Genomic DNA, 18,319 nt, shown 5'->3' with positions numbered 1-18,319 from the left:
CTGGAATCTCAATTCGAGTAGCTCTCAAAACCCATCATCTAATAAGTGGAACATGATCCTCTGGATCCTCATACTCTCCACCATGAGTTGCAATAACCCTAGGGTCTGATTGAATCTGACCAAAATCAATGCCTCTCCCGCAACCCCCATCCAGTCCAGTAATCATGCCTCCTACTGTAGAGGGTAACCCTCTCATTGATCTCATCCCTGCCCTATCAGTATCCCTCCCAATCTGTCCTACCTCTCTCCCACCCATAGGAAGTGGTCTCCCAATCCTGCCAACCAGTCCAAAAGGTCCTCCATGGACTCTCAATCGACCTCCTCTTCGTCTGGGTCTCCTACCGCCTCCTCCTCCATCTCCTCCCTCATCTCTATCACCTTCGGCCTCCTGCACAACTTTCAGCTCTCGTCTCTGTCTTTGTCTCCTAATAATGGGATCATTTGAATCGTCATCCTCATCTCCTAAGCTAGGAGAGTCTGTTGGATCGGTGATACGAGGAAATGGGTGTGAATGCATGTACTGAGCATAATCTGCAGTATCCCCAAGATCTAGAATGTGCAATCTCAAATCATAAGCCACCCTAGGAGTAGCAAGAAACTCTACACGTGCTATCTCAAAAGACAAAGAAGGTCCCCAATCTCGCCTATCTCTGTATCGTCATGCATATATCGTGACACCAGTAGGCATGGGTTGAATGATACCAAACTGTGTCAGATGCGACTAATCAACTGTCGCTCAACAATGTATGGAGTCCGACCAATGAGATATCTACTCTGCATAATAAATGGTAATGTACGTGCATCATCCATCCATGGCTCACAATCGATATAAGGTCTCCAAATAACACTATCCAATGAATCAAGAACCCAACGTCAATACTCCATCTTACCCTACTTATGTTGAGTAAGGATACTTGCATACAAATAGACATATGGCTGCCTCTCACCACGAACTCTATGATGAATAGGCCAAGTAATAGCAATGTGCTCCCAGCACCAGATCTGTAAAAGTGTGCATCCTATTGATAGACTAGCACTCTCATAGAAAACAACTTAATGAAGATCATGATACAAATGAGCGAGCATACAAACACCCCACGCATATCAATTTTGATGTTGCATCATGCTCTGAAGAATCTCACCCCAACCAACAGCAAAACCTCAAGATCTCTTGTTTGGATAGATGAATCCCCCAATCAAACCTGCAAGAATCACAGGTAGAGTCTCGTAATACATGATCATATCCTCCCATCGGATCTCTCCTCTAGAAATGCTCTCATCACCGAATATGACTCTGCAAGCCTCTGTCCCTCCACAATCTTGAAAATCGTACTAGATTAACTCACCGATCACAGGGATGTAGAGAATCATGTAGACATCTTCAAGCGTCACACTAATCTCACTAGTGGGTAGGTGGAAAGTGTTATGTTTGCTATGCCATCTCTCTACTAAAGCAGTCAACAATCCCCTATTATGGGTAATATCAGGCATGTATAAAAAGTGGCGTAATCCGCAGGCATCTATATGTCTCGCCTCAGCCTATGTAAGTTCTAGCACTAAGTGGCGCATAGCCGAAAATTTCTCCCGACACTGGAGAACATCAAGTTTCTCCTGTTTACCAAGAGAATTTGATCAATTATCAATCATTTATCTATCTATCAAAGAGATAGCTAATCTATCACATCAACAAATGGTACATCTTTTCAAAATGAAGCAAATCAGACTATCAAATCAATATAAAACTATTAATCATGGTTTTCTATCAATCAATGAGTTCAATCAAACTTTGTCATGCTCTTCATCAAAAACTGCATCGGTTTCTTAGAGCTAATCTATCCAATCAAATACAATCAATCAATCATTTATTTTATCAATCAACATTATCAACACTTTATCAATCAAGACATTAATCAAGTACATATCAATCACAATTACGCATCAAAATGCCTAAATCTAATCATCAAAGTGAATTTTAACATGAACAACATCAAACAAATTCATCTAAATCATAAACGCTAAACTTTTTAACAAACATGTTATTCTATTGAACACGGGCGCTAAAACACACATATGTGTGAACCTTTTTCACAAAAGCGCTAAACCTTGAAACAAAAACGTGAAACAATCATAAGCGCTACCCTATTCATCATATACGCAAACACTCAAAGCATAAGCGCTGACATAACAAATGCACTAACATACATCTTAAAAGCGTGAACAAAACAAACACATGCGCTAAAACTCACAAAAGCGTTGACATCCAATGCAAAAGCACTAACATGAGAAACGAAAGCGTTAAAACACAATGCCGAAAAATTGAAAAAATTCAAAATAACCTCACGTGCCGAAAAACATGGAAAATTGTAGAACAAGTTGCAAAACAGCTTGGGATGAGGTACATACCAAATACGCATAGTCAGGAGGTCGTTGATATCGTCGAACGCGCTCAAATCGATGGTTCTCGAACGGGATCACCATTTCGCCACCTCACCAAAGACAATTTTCTTCACAAGCTAACAAGGATGCAAATGAAATTAAAATTACTTTTGGTTACTTTTATATTTACCATTTGGAAGGGTAATTAAGGCTATTAAAATGGGGCAATTTTATTTATTTTTCATAAATGAATTTAATTGAAGGACCTTTTCAATAATCGTGAGATTAATCGTTTATCCAAAAAAATTAACAATTTCACGATCAATCTCCCGAGGGGGCACACAATCAAGATTTTCAATCTCCATCAGACACATTATCGAGACGATTTAATCTTTGAAACAATGTTGTCTCGACATCATTTCAAAGAGGGGCAAAATATATACACATAAAAATGGCTATGGGCGATTAAATAAATATTTAATAATTATTATTCTATTAAATAGTTAATTTGAAAAAGATTAATTTATTTAATTCATTTCATGTCTTTCTATTAATTAATTTAATTGAAACATTTTATTAATTCATTCATTCATCATTTTCTTCTAATCAATTAATTAAATATCTAATATTTAATTACTCCTTCAATCAATTAAATATCTAATATTTAATGATTATTCTTCTATCATATAGTCTCAATTATTAAATGATTTCTTAAATTATTTAATTTCATTTTCCAACTCATCCTTCCATCTCCACTTCATCTTTCCTTTGTCAACTCATCAATCATGTGGCTAAAGATATTAATATTTCTTAAATATTAATTCATCACTTATCTCCAACCTCCAAAATAAATGAAATATTGTGTACGTACACATATTTCTTAACCTTCTTCTATATTCTCTCCAACGTCCTTACATCTTAGGAAGGACTTAAATCCACTTGTCCTCTCATGCCTAAATCTTCTCCAACCATCCCTAGATTCCCTCAGTCAGCAACCCAGTCAAGGTGAGATGAGTGACACTTGTCTTCTCTTTCTCCCTTTCTCTCAACCTTCACCCTTGTGACAACCATCCAAATCTGCAGATCTAATCATGACCGTTGATCCAGGCCACATCATCTTATTCTCTCAAAGCCTATAAATGTGGAAGTTAGTCTTCAAGTGAGTTTTCAAGTTAACCATTTGTGAAAACTTATGCATCTGTGAGTTTTAATCTTGAAGCAACTAGAATAATCATTTAGCATAAGCAATTTAGCATAATCATTTTGCATTACATATCATAGTATCAGTTAACTATCAGTTATCAGTCCATTCTTCATAAGCCATCTTGGAAAATATCAGTGTTTGTCTGAGAGCAAATCATCTGCAACCAAAAACAGTGGAGTTAGGACACAATGAGACTTAAATCATGAAAGTAAAAATAATGTTTTTATTTTAAATATTCATTTTCATGTAGTTTCATTGGTTGAATTTGGATTTCCTGTAGCATTTCCTTTGTACTTTGTGAAACTTACATGTTGCAGGTAGTATTTTGATGATGAAATTCAAGTCGACACAATTAGATATAAAGAAAATCGTACGTTTTTCAGTAAAAAAAGCAACAAAAAACAAGGGTGTTGACCCTTTATAAAGATAGATCAATCAAGGTTTAGACATCCTTGCATATATCAAACCTGAAATACCCCCAGTCAATCACTCAAACCAAAGCAATTCACTTAACAATGTATGAGGCAAAAAAGGGTTGATTAACCAAATTTCTTATGCTTGATTTTAAGATTTCCAAACTGCTTGACATTATGTCTATGAATTTGAACTAAAGTATATGCAAGTTTGTGAAAAACAATTGGTCAGGGTTATTACAATATTGGCATCCAAGTCTACAATCTCACCTGAAAAATGTTAATAGACCTCCACTCTCCATGTGAAACGAACAATAATACCACAAACATAATCATAAAAGTCATGTAAACATATTGGACATTAATTTTGACCTAACTTTTCTATAATATTAATTAACCATTTTTTCCTATGTAAAGTTTACATGATGTAAGAATATACAAAATCCCTATACTTTAAAATTAATACTAAGTTTTTTTATATGGAGTTTTCTAGGTGATTAGAATAATGATTCTACTTTAATACTAATACTAAGTTGTTTTTTTCATATGGAGTTTTCTAATTGATTAGAATACTTAATATGTAATTGTTTGTCTTCATTTGATATTTAGCTACACACTCAGAGTAAAATGACACTATCTTTACTATATGTGTGCAATGATTTTGGATCAAATACAATATTCAAATTGATGACACGTGGCACCAACACTATCATCCTATACTCTCACAAAACTATTGGAAAACTCATACTATTCGTTTTCATAATTTAAAATATATATATATATATATATATATATATATATATATATATATATATATATATATATATATATATATATATATATATATATATATATATACATGTTTCAACAATTGAACCAAGTTCTTATTTAGTAACTAAATGGCAACTACCACTACACTATTAATTGACACTCAACGGACTTTCATTAATTGTCAAGGTAGCTTAGTTCTTAAAGTAAAAATCCCTTTCTTGACATCTCTAATTCCTTTTCTTTCCTCTCAAAACCTGCACATGGGTAAGAGTTCTACCAAATTCATTGTGTTTATAACTTCTCTTAATTCCAAAAGGGAATTGAGTAAATCTCAAAAAACATATGTTTACACTAAACAAGCTATATATAAGTCATTTATACTACTTAAACCTATCTTCTAGAAACTTCTCAAGCAAAACCAAGTTTGTTTAATATTAGTTTTTATTCCAAGTATCCTTTATTAAAATGAACATTTATACCAATCTATTAAAAGGAAAATACTAGGTGAGCTTAAACCACTTAAACTTACCTCCAAACAACCATTTATGCAAAACCATGTTCATTTAATATTTATTCTTATTCTGAACTTTCCTTCACCGAAAATATTTAGACCAATCTACTAAAAGAAAATTATTATGTGAGCTTACCTCTTAACAAGTTTGGGGGTGCTCACTCTCTCTCTCTCTTAGTCAAACCCTAGACAGCCTCCTTTAACCCTCTTACTGAACCACTCAATGTGTGTCTAGTGTGGGTTCGTCTTCCCAATCTTCCCCTTCATTTTCGGAAAAATTATTGCTTTGAGGCCATTGGCCACTTCTTGAAGGTTGTGCCCACTACTATCTATATATAGGGCATATGCAATCGGAGTTCCACAACCTCACTAATTCAGTACAGATGCAATATATGGATGGCCAATCTCGATGGTAGAACAGCCTACATTTGATGTTTCCCGCCCGATCCAGTTGGGACCAAATACTCCAAGACGTGGGCCTAGTGACATGAACCTTTCCAATCATGAAGGATATTCAAGAGAAGCAACTTGCTTGGATACAATGATACCACTGCCTTCATGGGTCTTTCTACATTTGCACACATTTTGATCGATATTGACACCTCCATACCCCTTCCTAGAAATGAGGTTCTCATGGTTGGGAATAGGCTATGCACTCACTCATTGGATTATGAGGGCCTCCCCTTTCAATGTCGTCGTTATTTCTCTACTGGTCACTAGGCGACAAATTGTTCTCTCACATCGTAAAGGTGCTACCACTTGGTATTATAAGGATGCTAATGGTGATCACCTGACTGTCCTAGCTTTTGATTCTTCCTCTGATAACTCTTCACATGCTGATGATGATTTCTTCTAGGATGATGTTTTGCCTCATGTTGGTTTGGCCTCCTCAAGCCCTATGGATCTTTCTCTGCCTCTTGCTACTGGGGTGGCCCCCTCTGGCCCCGAGGACCATTCTCCACCTATTGCTCCTATTCTACTCCAACCTTTGGTGATTGATGTATTGCCTAGCCAACAATTTGCTCCTTGTGCCCTAACAATCTCACTAAGAAGATTTCCCCTCTTGATCCCCCTTGTGATGGTCTTCCAACTAATAGTATTGTCTAAACTGTTATTCATAAAAGGACAAAACGTTCTTCCTCCTGCCAAACTCTTCCCCAAGTTGTATGTGAAACTTCTCCCTACCCCCTTGATGTGGTTTACTAGTTGTTCTACTAGAGTGATGTAAGTGATTTGTTTGGCCTTTGTTGTCAATGGTCTATTCTTGACTAGTTGTGAGGGGCATCTTTGGCCTGTCTTTGTACAAGGTCAGCACCCTTGTTTTGTTGCTTTTATAATAAAAAACAAGTCTTTATTTCAAATATTAAAGGATAACTAATTCATTGAATATTTTATTAATCCCAATAAAATAAAAATATTTTATTCAAAATCCCTTCATGGATTATTATTACCATTTTATTTTTTAAATGCATCTTACCTCCTATCAAGAATTTTCATCGTATAACAAGTCTTGTCCAACTCACTATAATTCATCCATAGTTAATCACCATCAAACAATACTAACTAAACAAGAAAGCCAGCATAATAACATGATAGATAAGGAGTGTGGACAATATTCGGAGGTAGCAATACCTTTGTGGTTAGATAACAGCTCACTATCAAATAATGAAAGTAAAATTCAATTTCTCGCCTCTCAATGACGATCCTATTAAAATTCTTGGTGAAATCTACCCTAGAGAGTGTTAAAGAGTCATGGCAAAAGTGCAGAGTTATCAATGTGTGCCAAAAGAGAACTATGCACTTGTGTCCCACTATATTACAACCCCATTTCAAACAAATGAACTCCCGTTTAGAATATACATGCATGCCTTTACGATTAGACCAGCTCAAGTCGTACCACACAATCAGAGACGCGAACCTCTAATTGCGTACACACTTTGTTCGGTCCTGCATGCCAATCTGGCCTAGAGGGTGTTACAAGTTGTTACTACAATTATTTCAAGCAATAAGGGCACATTGATAATGTGCAGATATTAATAAAAGTGCAAAGAAAAATAGAATATGCTTACATTTAGAGAGAGGAAAGAGAAATAAAATTTTGTTTCCACCAACTCCAGGTTTGCAAACATGGATGAAAAAAAGTGAGGTCAAAGAAATAAAATTCTGCTAGAATATATATTACATTATATTATATTATAAACAAATTGCAGAAACCAAATTGGAGTACTTCTGGAACTACTAATAAGCTAAACTATGGCTTTGCATGTCCCATGTATGTGTGGACCTTAAAAATAACTTAGGGAAACAAAACTTATCGTTGAATCGAGATTAAAAAACAAAAAGACACACTTCAGGTAGAGGAGAATATTTAAACAATCATTTTCACCGAGAGAATTACATTTATGGAAATGCAAGTAACAATGGAATATATGTATATGGCCCATTTTGAGCATAGAAAACATGATGACCTGTTAATCAACATAACTGATCACCAGAAAGAATGTAAAATGTCTACAGATGAATTTGCCATTGATGATTGTATAAGTGACTTGCTCACCCTCACAGTATTTTCCACTTCCGTTCAATTGCATTGCAAATGCGGCCTATGCAACATGCAGCACTGAGTGGATATTGTGAAACTGCAAAGCCGAGGATGAAAGAAAAAAAGTTATTGTATTTAATGAGGATAACCGGTATTGTTTATAAACAACCTATACTATATTATTATGGAATGAACTTGAGCTTAAATCTCAGCTCCAAGACAGGTTATAAATACTAGAAAAAAGATCCATTTTAATGTAAATAGTATATTCTCAATACAGTAGATTTAATGTTCATTGTTTTACAGATAAAAAATAGAAAGACTGATGGCAGAAAAATGAAGGAAATTGGGAAAAAAGAGAGTCGGAAAAATGAAATATAAGATCTTGGATCATTCGCACCTACACAATATTTATTTAGTAAAATGTCAACATAGAGCTAGTCTAGTTTTTTATGCAAATAGAACAAGCTACTGAATACAACTTACAGTGCAAGATGATTGATGGAAAATTATGACAAAAAATTTATTATCTATACTTATTGGTATACTCATGCCCAAAACCTATAGATGCAAATTTGCTTAGGGCAAAAAGGAAAGATATTAAATAGAAAATGAATTGTTTATGCCTCAATATATTTCAATGCATAGGAGTTCCAACTTCAATCATTACTAAAATAAGGAGTTGCAACTTCAGTCATTACTAAAATAATAAAGTTCATTCATGTTTTGAGAAAATATGGCTAGAGACTCCTGGCCGTTGAACTTGTTCAAGAGTGGTGGCAATCCCCATCAGGCACAGATCTAAAATATCTATGCTTGAAGAAAATCTAAAGCTTTACAAGACTAATCTTAAGGTCTGGAATAAGGATGTTTTCAAGAATATTTTTGTTCTTACAACCAACCTAGAAAACAGGGTTCAAGATACTCAGTGATACACAGACTTTCATGGGTTCAGTAAATTGAGCAGAAGGAAAAGGCCATGAAGCATTTGGATGACACCAATCAAAAGGGGACCTTTTGCAAACAAGATCAAGGATCCATTCACAGCAAGAAGGGTACTTGAATACAATATTTATCCATCAATCAATTCATGGAACAAACATGGAATAAAATACTTAAATTAAAGACTGCTACTGTTGTGGTGGTGGAGAAATAAGAAGATAGTGCTGAAGTCATCTGGTATGAAGAAATGCTATCAAAGGACAAGGAGACCAGACAAAAAGGTTATAAACAGAGCTTACCGATTGGAATAAAATCTTTTGATTAAAGATTGTTACCATTGTAATGGTGTAGAAACAAGAAGATAGTGCTGGAAGTTGTCTCATAATATGAAGATTTGCTATCAGAGGACAGGGAGGACAAACAGAAAAGTTCAAAACAGAGCCTTTCTTCTTAAACAGCATTTATTAATTGGAATAAAATCCTTAGATCCAAGACTGCTAGCATTATGGTGGAGGAGAAACAAGAAGATAGAGCTGGAAGTCTTCTCTGGTATTAAAAGATTTGCTATCAGCAGATAAAAAGGTCAAAAAACACAGCTTTTCTCCCTAAACAATATTTACTAATTGGAATAAAATCCTTAGATTGAAGACTACTGCCATTGCGGCGGTGACAAAACAAGAAGATAGTGCTTGAACTCCTCTGGAATTACGAAGATGTTTATCCTTTCTTCCTAAACAATATTTACTAGCTGGAATAAAATCCTCGGATTAAAGACTACTACCATTGTGGTGGTGGAGAAACAAGATAGCTGTATGTGATTGGTATTATGAAGATTTTCTATCAGAGGGCAAGGAGGCCAGACTATTCGTAAACATATCACCTAATCTCATCTCTCATAATCAGAACCAAAATTACGAATAGAGCCCAATGATCAGAGGGCTTCTGGCTCTTTCCTTTTATCATTTGTCGTATCCAATTAAGAAGGTGCAAAAGCTGCTGTAGGCAAACCTAGAAAGTCACGGAAGATACTTAAGCCTTGAACACAACATTGATCACCCTTATTGAAAAAAATGGATACAAGAAAAACAAATATCCTCAGGCATATCTCTAACAAAATATTCAAAATTAGATTGAAAGTTAGGCTAACAAGTTAAGGCCTTTTCTAGCCTTCATCATCTCTGATCAACAGAGGCCTTTTGTGAAGGGGAGGCTGATCTTGAATGATATAACTATTGTTCATGTGATTATCTTCAATAGCAATGGCAGGTAGGAAATGTTGTCAAAAGTGGGCATCTCTAAGGCATATCATATGGTTAGCTACAACGTTTTAGGTAAGACTTGAGCAGTTCAATTTCTCTAGAGGACTGCAAAAATTAAGTGAAGGAATACTATGCAACTTCTACACTCTAAGTTCTTGTCGATTACTGCCCCATGGAGTTTTCAATGTTCCACAAGTTTACACAAAGGTATTGACTACTCCACATCCCTACATCATCTTCGCAAAAACACACTGGAGGACTTTGTGTTGATGTGTAGCTAGGTCGGATCCTTCTAGGGCCAACCTAGCACGCTTGATGGCTAAGTGGCCTGTTGGCCTTAGCCACAAGATTGGCAAAATTTAATGTATTAATCATTCAATCTGGCCGTAAGTAGGCGGCTTCATTTGGGCCCTAATGTAACTTGTAAATTCAATCGTAACTTGTTCATGTATTAGGTCTGGCCCTCTACATGTAACTTGTAAATTAAATAGGGTTGATCCTATTTTTGGCGCCAAGTTGGAAGGGCCGACCCAAGGGTTATTAGCAAAGCTTGCCACATATATAAACCAAGTCATTTGTAATCATTCAACACACAATTAGTGAATCATCTGCTTATGATCAGCAAAGTCATCTCTGCAAATCTGCACTTCAAACAGCAGCGAATTTGTTCAGGGCTTCATTTAGGGCAGTGACTTCAAGACTAAGATCAGCGAACCTCTCTAGGGCTGGCGAATTCATCCTCAAGGCCAGTGAACTGCTCCTAGGGCAGCAAACTTGCTCTATATGCTGTGTATCACCTTCAGATCAAGCATTTTGTCTACATCAGATTGAGAATCAATCATATAAGTCTGTTCTATGGGCTGTTCATTCAAAGTGTTAAATTTTAGGATCAGAGTGTTCATTGTTTAATTTTCTGTATACTGTTATATGTCTGATCCTAAAATTTAACACTTTGAATGACAATAAAAGAATATCTTAAGACATCAGCACATGGAGATGCAATCACTCACATTAAATCGTAAATGACATAAAGCTTTCAGTAAAACTAACATTGAACGAGTGAAATTTTATCAAAGAGGTTCTACAAAAGTACAATTAGGTTTCATAGATGATAATAGGAGGAAATGCAAAACCTTTTTCTTGACTTTCAAAGTCAATGAAAGGCTATAGTTTGCAAAAATATTGGGACTTGAGAAAGCTGTGTTCTTTCTCACCTTGGGATATCTTTGCTCAAGGACAAAGGGTAAGTAACATGTGGCTAAGAGAGAAAATGTGAAAAAACTTGATTGACAGAGGAAAGATAAACAGCTTACTGATGCAAGATGTCTAACTCATATGCCATCGGTCCTTCAAGTAATACTGATTTATTGGTTCTATATTCTACAGGCACCTTTAAAGATTTTCCAGTAACTGTAAAAGATTGTGTGCCTTTTTTCCAAGCACAGTAAGGGAGAACAAAAGTAGTTCCCTCTAGTTGCATAGCAAAGTGATGCAAGAGCATTGCTGGGTAAGAGCAATCTTGTATGAGACAAATATGTGTTTGTAGTTCCCCAGATGAAAGCTCATCTTGTGTGCAACCTCATGCTATGATAGTTTGTTTGCACATAGGTTTAACTTGTGCACCCATGTTGGTGGTGTATTGGGCGATTCTGGTGTCCCATGCACTCTGTAAGGGAGAACAAAAGTAGTTTCCTCTAGTTGCATAGCAAAGTGATGCAAGAGCATTGCTGGGTAAGAGCAATCTTGTATGAGACAAATATGTGTTTGTAGTTCCCCAGATGAAAGCTCATCTTGTGTCCAACCTCATGCTATGATAGTTTGTTTGCACATAGGTTTAACTTGTGCACCCATGTTGGTGGTGTATTGGGCGATTCTGGTGTCCCATGCACTCTGTGCTCTTTGGTACAACAGCCTTTCATCTATACATCTCTACCCAAGTGAAGCCCCGTACGTTATGTGTGTCACCCGTGCAACTTGTTCTTAGCATGCCCTTCGGAGAGATTAGTTGACTTCTGTCAAACCACAACAATTAGATTTTCTAATGGCTTGTCAGTTTTGGAAGGTCAAAAAAATGTCATATTCAAATTTACCGAGGAATGATTGATTGTTCTTGTTACAAACGATGCCTTGCTGATAGGATTTCCTATTGAGCGTATATTTATGACAATTACATTGATCCTACATGGCAGTGCAAATTGTTGGCACTATGTTTATTAAGGTGCCTTGCTTGTTTGCAGATTTTGATTTTGCTCAGATTTGGCCAAGATTGGAATATCTCAAGGTTTTGGGTAGAGTTGATGTTGATACTTAATAGCCTCGGTAAGATAAATGATTGAATGGGAGATAAATGAAGTCTCCCATTCAATCATCTATCTCATCGATAGATAAATCCAGATCTCAAATGATTATTCCTTTATCTATAATTGCTCTCCTTATTCTATTACAGTCAATAACGTTACTCATGCAAACTGATCGAGTGCAAACTATTAAGACTGATAAACCGATAATGATCGGGTCTTATTCTAACCCTCCCAATTCATTATCGGGTTATCACCTTAATAGCCGCCGAGTTTATAACCATCGGGCTTAATGCATTTCACCAAATAACTAATGTTATTGGGATAAATTGATAAACCGACTAACTTATGTTATCGGGTTTAAACCGATTAATAGTAACCACTGATTAATATTGACACCGATTGATATTGCAACCGACTGATATTACCACCGATTGATATTGCCACCGGTTGATATTGCCATCGACTATCATCGGATTAAATATATGAATAACCGAAGTGACTTTGGTGCTTGTGTATATGTGATAAACATCGATTAAGCAATCGGTTAAGGAGGGACACAACCAAGGGGTATCTTGGTCGGTCATGTCCAAGGGACATGATCGATCAAGGTACCACTTGATCGGTTCCCTCCATGATATACATACCCAATGATATGTTGTGGAGACAACATAGATAGCAAAAAAAATGTTCTCTCTCCACCTGTAATAAACAAAATCAGATTCATTATATTGAGAAATAACATATACTTGAAGGAAAAATAACCTTGAATATAACTTGCACCTTGAATTGCAAATTGACATACATTTACATGGTATCAAAGCCACGTTAAAATCGAACCTGAGGCTATTCAATTTTGCGTCAAATTCAAGACAAGCATATATTCAACATCACATTTCTCCAAATGGCTAGCACTATCAGATTCGAAGATAGACTCGGAGGAGGCGATGACTTCTCAGCATGGAAGTTCAAAATTAAGATGATTTTAAGAGAAAATAAAGTTGAATCATTTGTAAAAACTGAAACTACAGAACCTGAGACTGAACCTGACAAAGCAACTTGGATAGAGGGAAATGAAAAGGTCATCAAAATCATAGTTGATGGGGTGAGGAATAATATTATGCCCATCATAAGGAAACATGAAACAGCCTAAAACAAGTTCAAAGCACTTGAAGATGCATTTGAGATATCCAATGCAAGTAGAACCTTGGCTTTAAAAAGAGAAATAAATCATATAGCAATGATCAAAGGGGAGTCAGTCAATGCCTACTTCATGCGGATATCAGCGCTAAGGGATGAGCTAGCAACCCTTGGATATGAGATCCAAAGCAAAGAATTAACACTCATTGCTCTAGATGGGTTGCCTAGTATATGGGAAACATTCGTCCAAGGCATCAGTGCAAGGGCTAAATTTCCAAAGTTTGAAAGGCTAAAGGCAGACTGTCTCCAAGAAGAATCAAGGTTAAATACGAAAGGAATCAAACAAAAGAACATAGATGAAGATCTTCAAGTTCTAAATACAAACTCCAATAAGAAAAGCAAGCAGAAACAATTTAGGAAGAGGAAAGGACGTCATGGCAAGAACACCTTCAAAAAGGATCTTTCATATATTCAATGCTACAGGTGTGACAAATTCGGACACTATGTTGCAAAATGTCTAGAAAGAACCTAACAACGAGCCACATTTGCCAAAGCAGGAAAATCTAAAAAGAAAGACGACTCCGAGAAGTATGTACTCTACTCAGCACTTACAAACCAAGCATCAAACAAGGTTAACTCCTGGGTGATTGACAGTGGCTCATCCAGACACATTACAGGGTTTAGAGAAGTACTAGACTCCATGATAGAGGAGAATGATGAGGAAGTGACTATCAAAGATGACTCCACACATCCAGTCAGAGAAGTTGGAACCTGCACCATCAAACTAAAGTCAGGCATATCATTGCAACTTAAAGGAGTACTATATGTCCCAGGCATCAAGAGAAATCTAGTCTCTATATCAGCACTAGAGGATAATGGCTACAGAGTGACCTTCATGGACAACAAAGTGTTGGCTTGGCCAAGAAATTCATCCATCAAGAAAGCTAAAACCATTGGTCAAAGACAAGGCTACTTATATGAGCTATGCATAGAGCCCAACCTAGCCTTAATCCATGAAGCTACAAATGCTAATGAAGTTTGGCATAGAAGACTAGGTCACCTGAATTTTTTAGTTTTATCATAAATGGGAAACCTTGTCACATGTCTACCTAAGTTAAAGCAATATCATTCAGGGGCATGCAAGGGATGTGCCCTAGGTAAAAATACTAAGGGTGTTTTTCAAAATAGTACTAGGAAAACAAACAAAGTTCTAGAGTTAGTTCATTCTGATGTATGTGGACCTATGTCCTATATTTGTTGATGACTACTTTAGGAAAACTTGGATCTACTTTATGAAATGTAAAGAATCAGAAGAGATCCTTAATAGGTTTAAGGAATTTAAATCACTAACAGAAAACTACTCGGGAAATAAAATTAAAACCTTAAGAACTGACAATGGGGGGGAATACACCTCAAACTTGTTTAAAGATTTTTGTAAAAATGTTGGGATTAAAAGGGAGCTTACTATACCTTGTAATCCTCAACAAAATGGGGTAGTTGAGAGGAAAAATAGGACAATTGTAGAAGCTGCCAAAGCCATGATTCTTGATCAGAATCAAAATATCAATCTTTGGGCAGAAACAACCAGCACTGCTGTATATATACAAAAGAGATGTTTTCACTCCCATCTTGAAGATAAAACCCCTGAGGAAGTCTTTACTAAAACAAGGCCAGATATCAGCCACCTTAGGATATTTGGATGCCATGTCTATATTCATGTACCTAAGGAGAAAAGATTAAAATTAGAGCCTTCTGGAAAAAGGGGAATGCTTGTAGGATATAGTGAAACCTCCAAGGCCTACAGAATCTATATACCTAGTCAGAAGAATATTAAACTAAGTAGGGATGTAATCTTTGAAGAAGACTTAGCCTTCAAAAGAGCCCAAAGCTCAATAGAACCTGAAGCCTATATCCCTACCCCTAGCATAGATGAAGACTCTGCTCCTGAGCTTCAGAGGGAGAGTCTTGAGGAAAATGAAGGTGAAACTCAAAACCCACCTAGAGAAAATTTCAAGAAAAGACCACTATGGGCCACCAAAACTGTAGAAGAAGCTCAAAAATATGTTGCTCCTTCAAGAACCTTCAGAGAAAGAAAAAGGCCTAACAAATTCATTAGATATGTTGCCCTTATGAATGATCTTTCAAAAGCTGAACCTAACAGTGTATCAGATGCACTTAAACATCAAATATGGAAGGATGCCATGTCTGAGGAATATCAATCTATAATGAAGAATGATGTTTGGGAAATTGTTTCTAGGCCAACTAGAAAATCTGTTGTTTCTTCCAAATGGCTTTTTAAGATAAAAACATGCTGCAGATGGCAGCATTGAAAAACACAAGGCCAAATTTGTAACCAGAGGGTTCTCTCAAAAGGAAGGAATTGATTATGAAGAAACATTTGCACCTGTAGCTAGATACACCTCAGTAAGAGCCGTCTTAGCCATTGTAGCAGCAAAGGGATGGAGAGTTCATCAAATGGATGTTAAGACAGCATTCCTTAATGGTGAGATCTCCGAAGAAGTATACCTAGAACAACCTGAAAGGTTTGAGATTCATGATGCAGAGTCTTATGTGTGTAGACTCAAGAAAGCCCTCTATGGGCTTAAAAAGGCTCCCAGGGCCTGGTATGAAAGAATTGATACTTATCTCTCTAAACTAGGCTTCTCTAAGAATGATGCAGATCCTAATCTCTACTATAAGCAAAACAAAGGTGATATGCTAATATTGATTTTATATGTTGATGATTTATTAATCACAGGAGAAGATCACCTTATAGATCAATGCAAGAAAAATATTTCTAAAGAATTTGACATGAAGGACTTGGGACTCCTTCATTACTTCCTAGGCTTGGAAGTATGGCAAAATTCTGATAGCATTATACTAAACCAAGGAAAGTATACCTTGGACATATTGAAAAGATTTGGAATAATAAACTGCAGGCCCATGACCTCTCCAATGGAAACAAATCTTCATAAACTTAAGGAAGCTTCAGCAGAGTCGCAACCCATTGATCCTACTTACTACAAGCAAATAATTGGGTCTCTGATGTATCTGGTAAATACAAGACCAGGTATCTGCTATGCAGTTAATGCTTTGAGTCAGTTTATGTGTGAGCCAAAGGAGATACACCTAATAGCAGTAAAACCCATTATGAGATATCTACAAGGTACTCTAAATCTTGGTCTCAAATATGAGAGAGTTGATCTAGATCTACATGGATTCACATATTCAAATTGGGCTGGAAGTGTGACTGACAAGAAAAGCACCTCAGGATGTTGTTTTAGTTTAGGTTCAGCCATGATATCTTAGATCAGCAGAAAGCAGTCTTCAGTAGCATAGAGTTCCACTGAGGCCGAATACATTGCAGCTTCCATGGCTGCCCAAGAAGCGGTATGGCTCAGGAAGTCGCTTGTAGGATTATTCAGTGAACCAATGAAACCTACTGTTATCCATTGTGACAACCAGAGCTGCATAAAACTTTCAGTAAATCTGGTGTTCCATGACAGATCCAAGCATATTGAGATTCCATACCATTATGTGCGAGATATGGTAGGCAGGAATGTGATTCAATTGGAATATATTTGTACAAGAGATCAAACAGCAGATATTCTTACCAAACCACTTTCCAGAGTAAAGGTTGAACATTTCAAAAAAGGCTTGGGTATGATAGAAAGGTAATTTGTTGTGTAATCTGTACTTACATATCAATAAGATGTTTAATGTGTAAACTTCTTTGTCATGTTAGAACTTTTATGGGTTCAACCCCCAGTGTTCATTTCTAAGAGGTGACAGTCTCTCAGATAACGAACACTTGTATATAGACATTATAAGGTGACGATCTTATAATGATCAAACTAGTTATCATGTGTGATTTCTGACATGTCATGGATGTGCCATGATTATGATTGTGGTAAAACATTTGGAAAGATGTTAGTGCACATACCACAATGTGGATCAGTTGAGAATTTAAATTATTCTCATATGTTAATCCTTAGTATTGCTTGTTTTCCAATACTGATATCACGTGCTCAGGTGATATCATATCATCACAAGGTGATGAATTTCTTGTATCACGTGTTTAGGTGATACTCCATGTCACGTGTTTAGGTGATATAGTTACTTGTATCATATGTTCTGATGATACTTCATGTCATGTATTCAAATGATATGAATCCTTGGAGAATGAGATTATAAACTATATAAGGAATATTCGTCATCAAGAGAAATGTGATGCTAGACACTTTGTCTGTTATTCATCTTCCCAAGCTAAGAGGGAGTGTTGATACTTAATAGCTTCGGTAAGATAAATGATTGAATGGGATATAAATGAAGTCTCCCATTCAATCATCTATCTCATCGATAGATAAATCCAAATCTCAAATGATTATTCCTTTATCTATAATTGCTCTCCTTATTCTATTGCAATCAATTACGTTACTCATGCAAACTAATCGATTGCAAACTATTAAGACTGATAAACCGATAATGATCGGGTCTTATTGTAACCCTCCCAATTCATTATCGGGTTATCACCTTAATAGCCACCAACTTTATAACCATTGGGCTTAATGCATTTCACCGAATAACTAATGTTATTGGGATAAATTGATAAACTGACTAACTTATGTTATCGGGTTTAAACCAATTAATAGTAACCACTGATTAATATTGACACCGATTGATATTGCCACCGACTGATATTACCACCGATTGATATTGCCACTGACTGATATTACTACGGATTGATATTGCCACCGATTGATATTGCCACTGACTGATATTACTACGGATTGATATTGCCACCGGTTGATATTGCCACCGATTATCATCGGATTAAATATATGAAGAACCGAAGTGACTTCGG

The 18,319-nt window shown here is 36.3% G+C and overlaps 1 protein-coding gene across 1 annotated transcript in view; it reads right to left on the bottom strand.

The window, feature by feature from the left end:
• Positions 1 to 3,595: 3,595 nt before the first annotated feature.
• Positions 3,596 to 18,319, bottom strand: part of LOC131069731 (uncharacterized) — a 60,628-nt gene continuing 45,904 nt past the window's right edge. The window contains exons 7-8 of the mRNA XM_058005264.2: positions 7,833 to 7,914; positions 3,596 to 3,737 (exon numbers count right to left, since the gene is read on the bottom strand). Coding sequence (XP_057861247.1) covers positions 7,835 to 7,914 — 80 coding nt within the window. The 3' untranslated portion in view covers positions 3,596 to 3,737; positions 7,833 to 7,834. The remainder of the gene's footprint in view (positions 3,738 to 7,832; positions 7,915 to 18,319) is intronic.

This window comes from Cryptomeria japonica, chromosome 11 (genome assembly GCF_030272615.1).
Source record: "Cryptomeria japonica chromosome 11, Sugi_1.0, whole genome shotgun sequence".
NCBI lineage: Eukaryota > Viridiplantae > Streptophyta > Pinopsida > Cupressales > Cupressaceae > Cryptomeria > Cryptomeria japonica.
The sequence above is the reverse complement of the archived record's forward strand: the minus strand, read 5'-3'. Positions and strand labels throughout refer to the sequence as shown.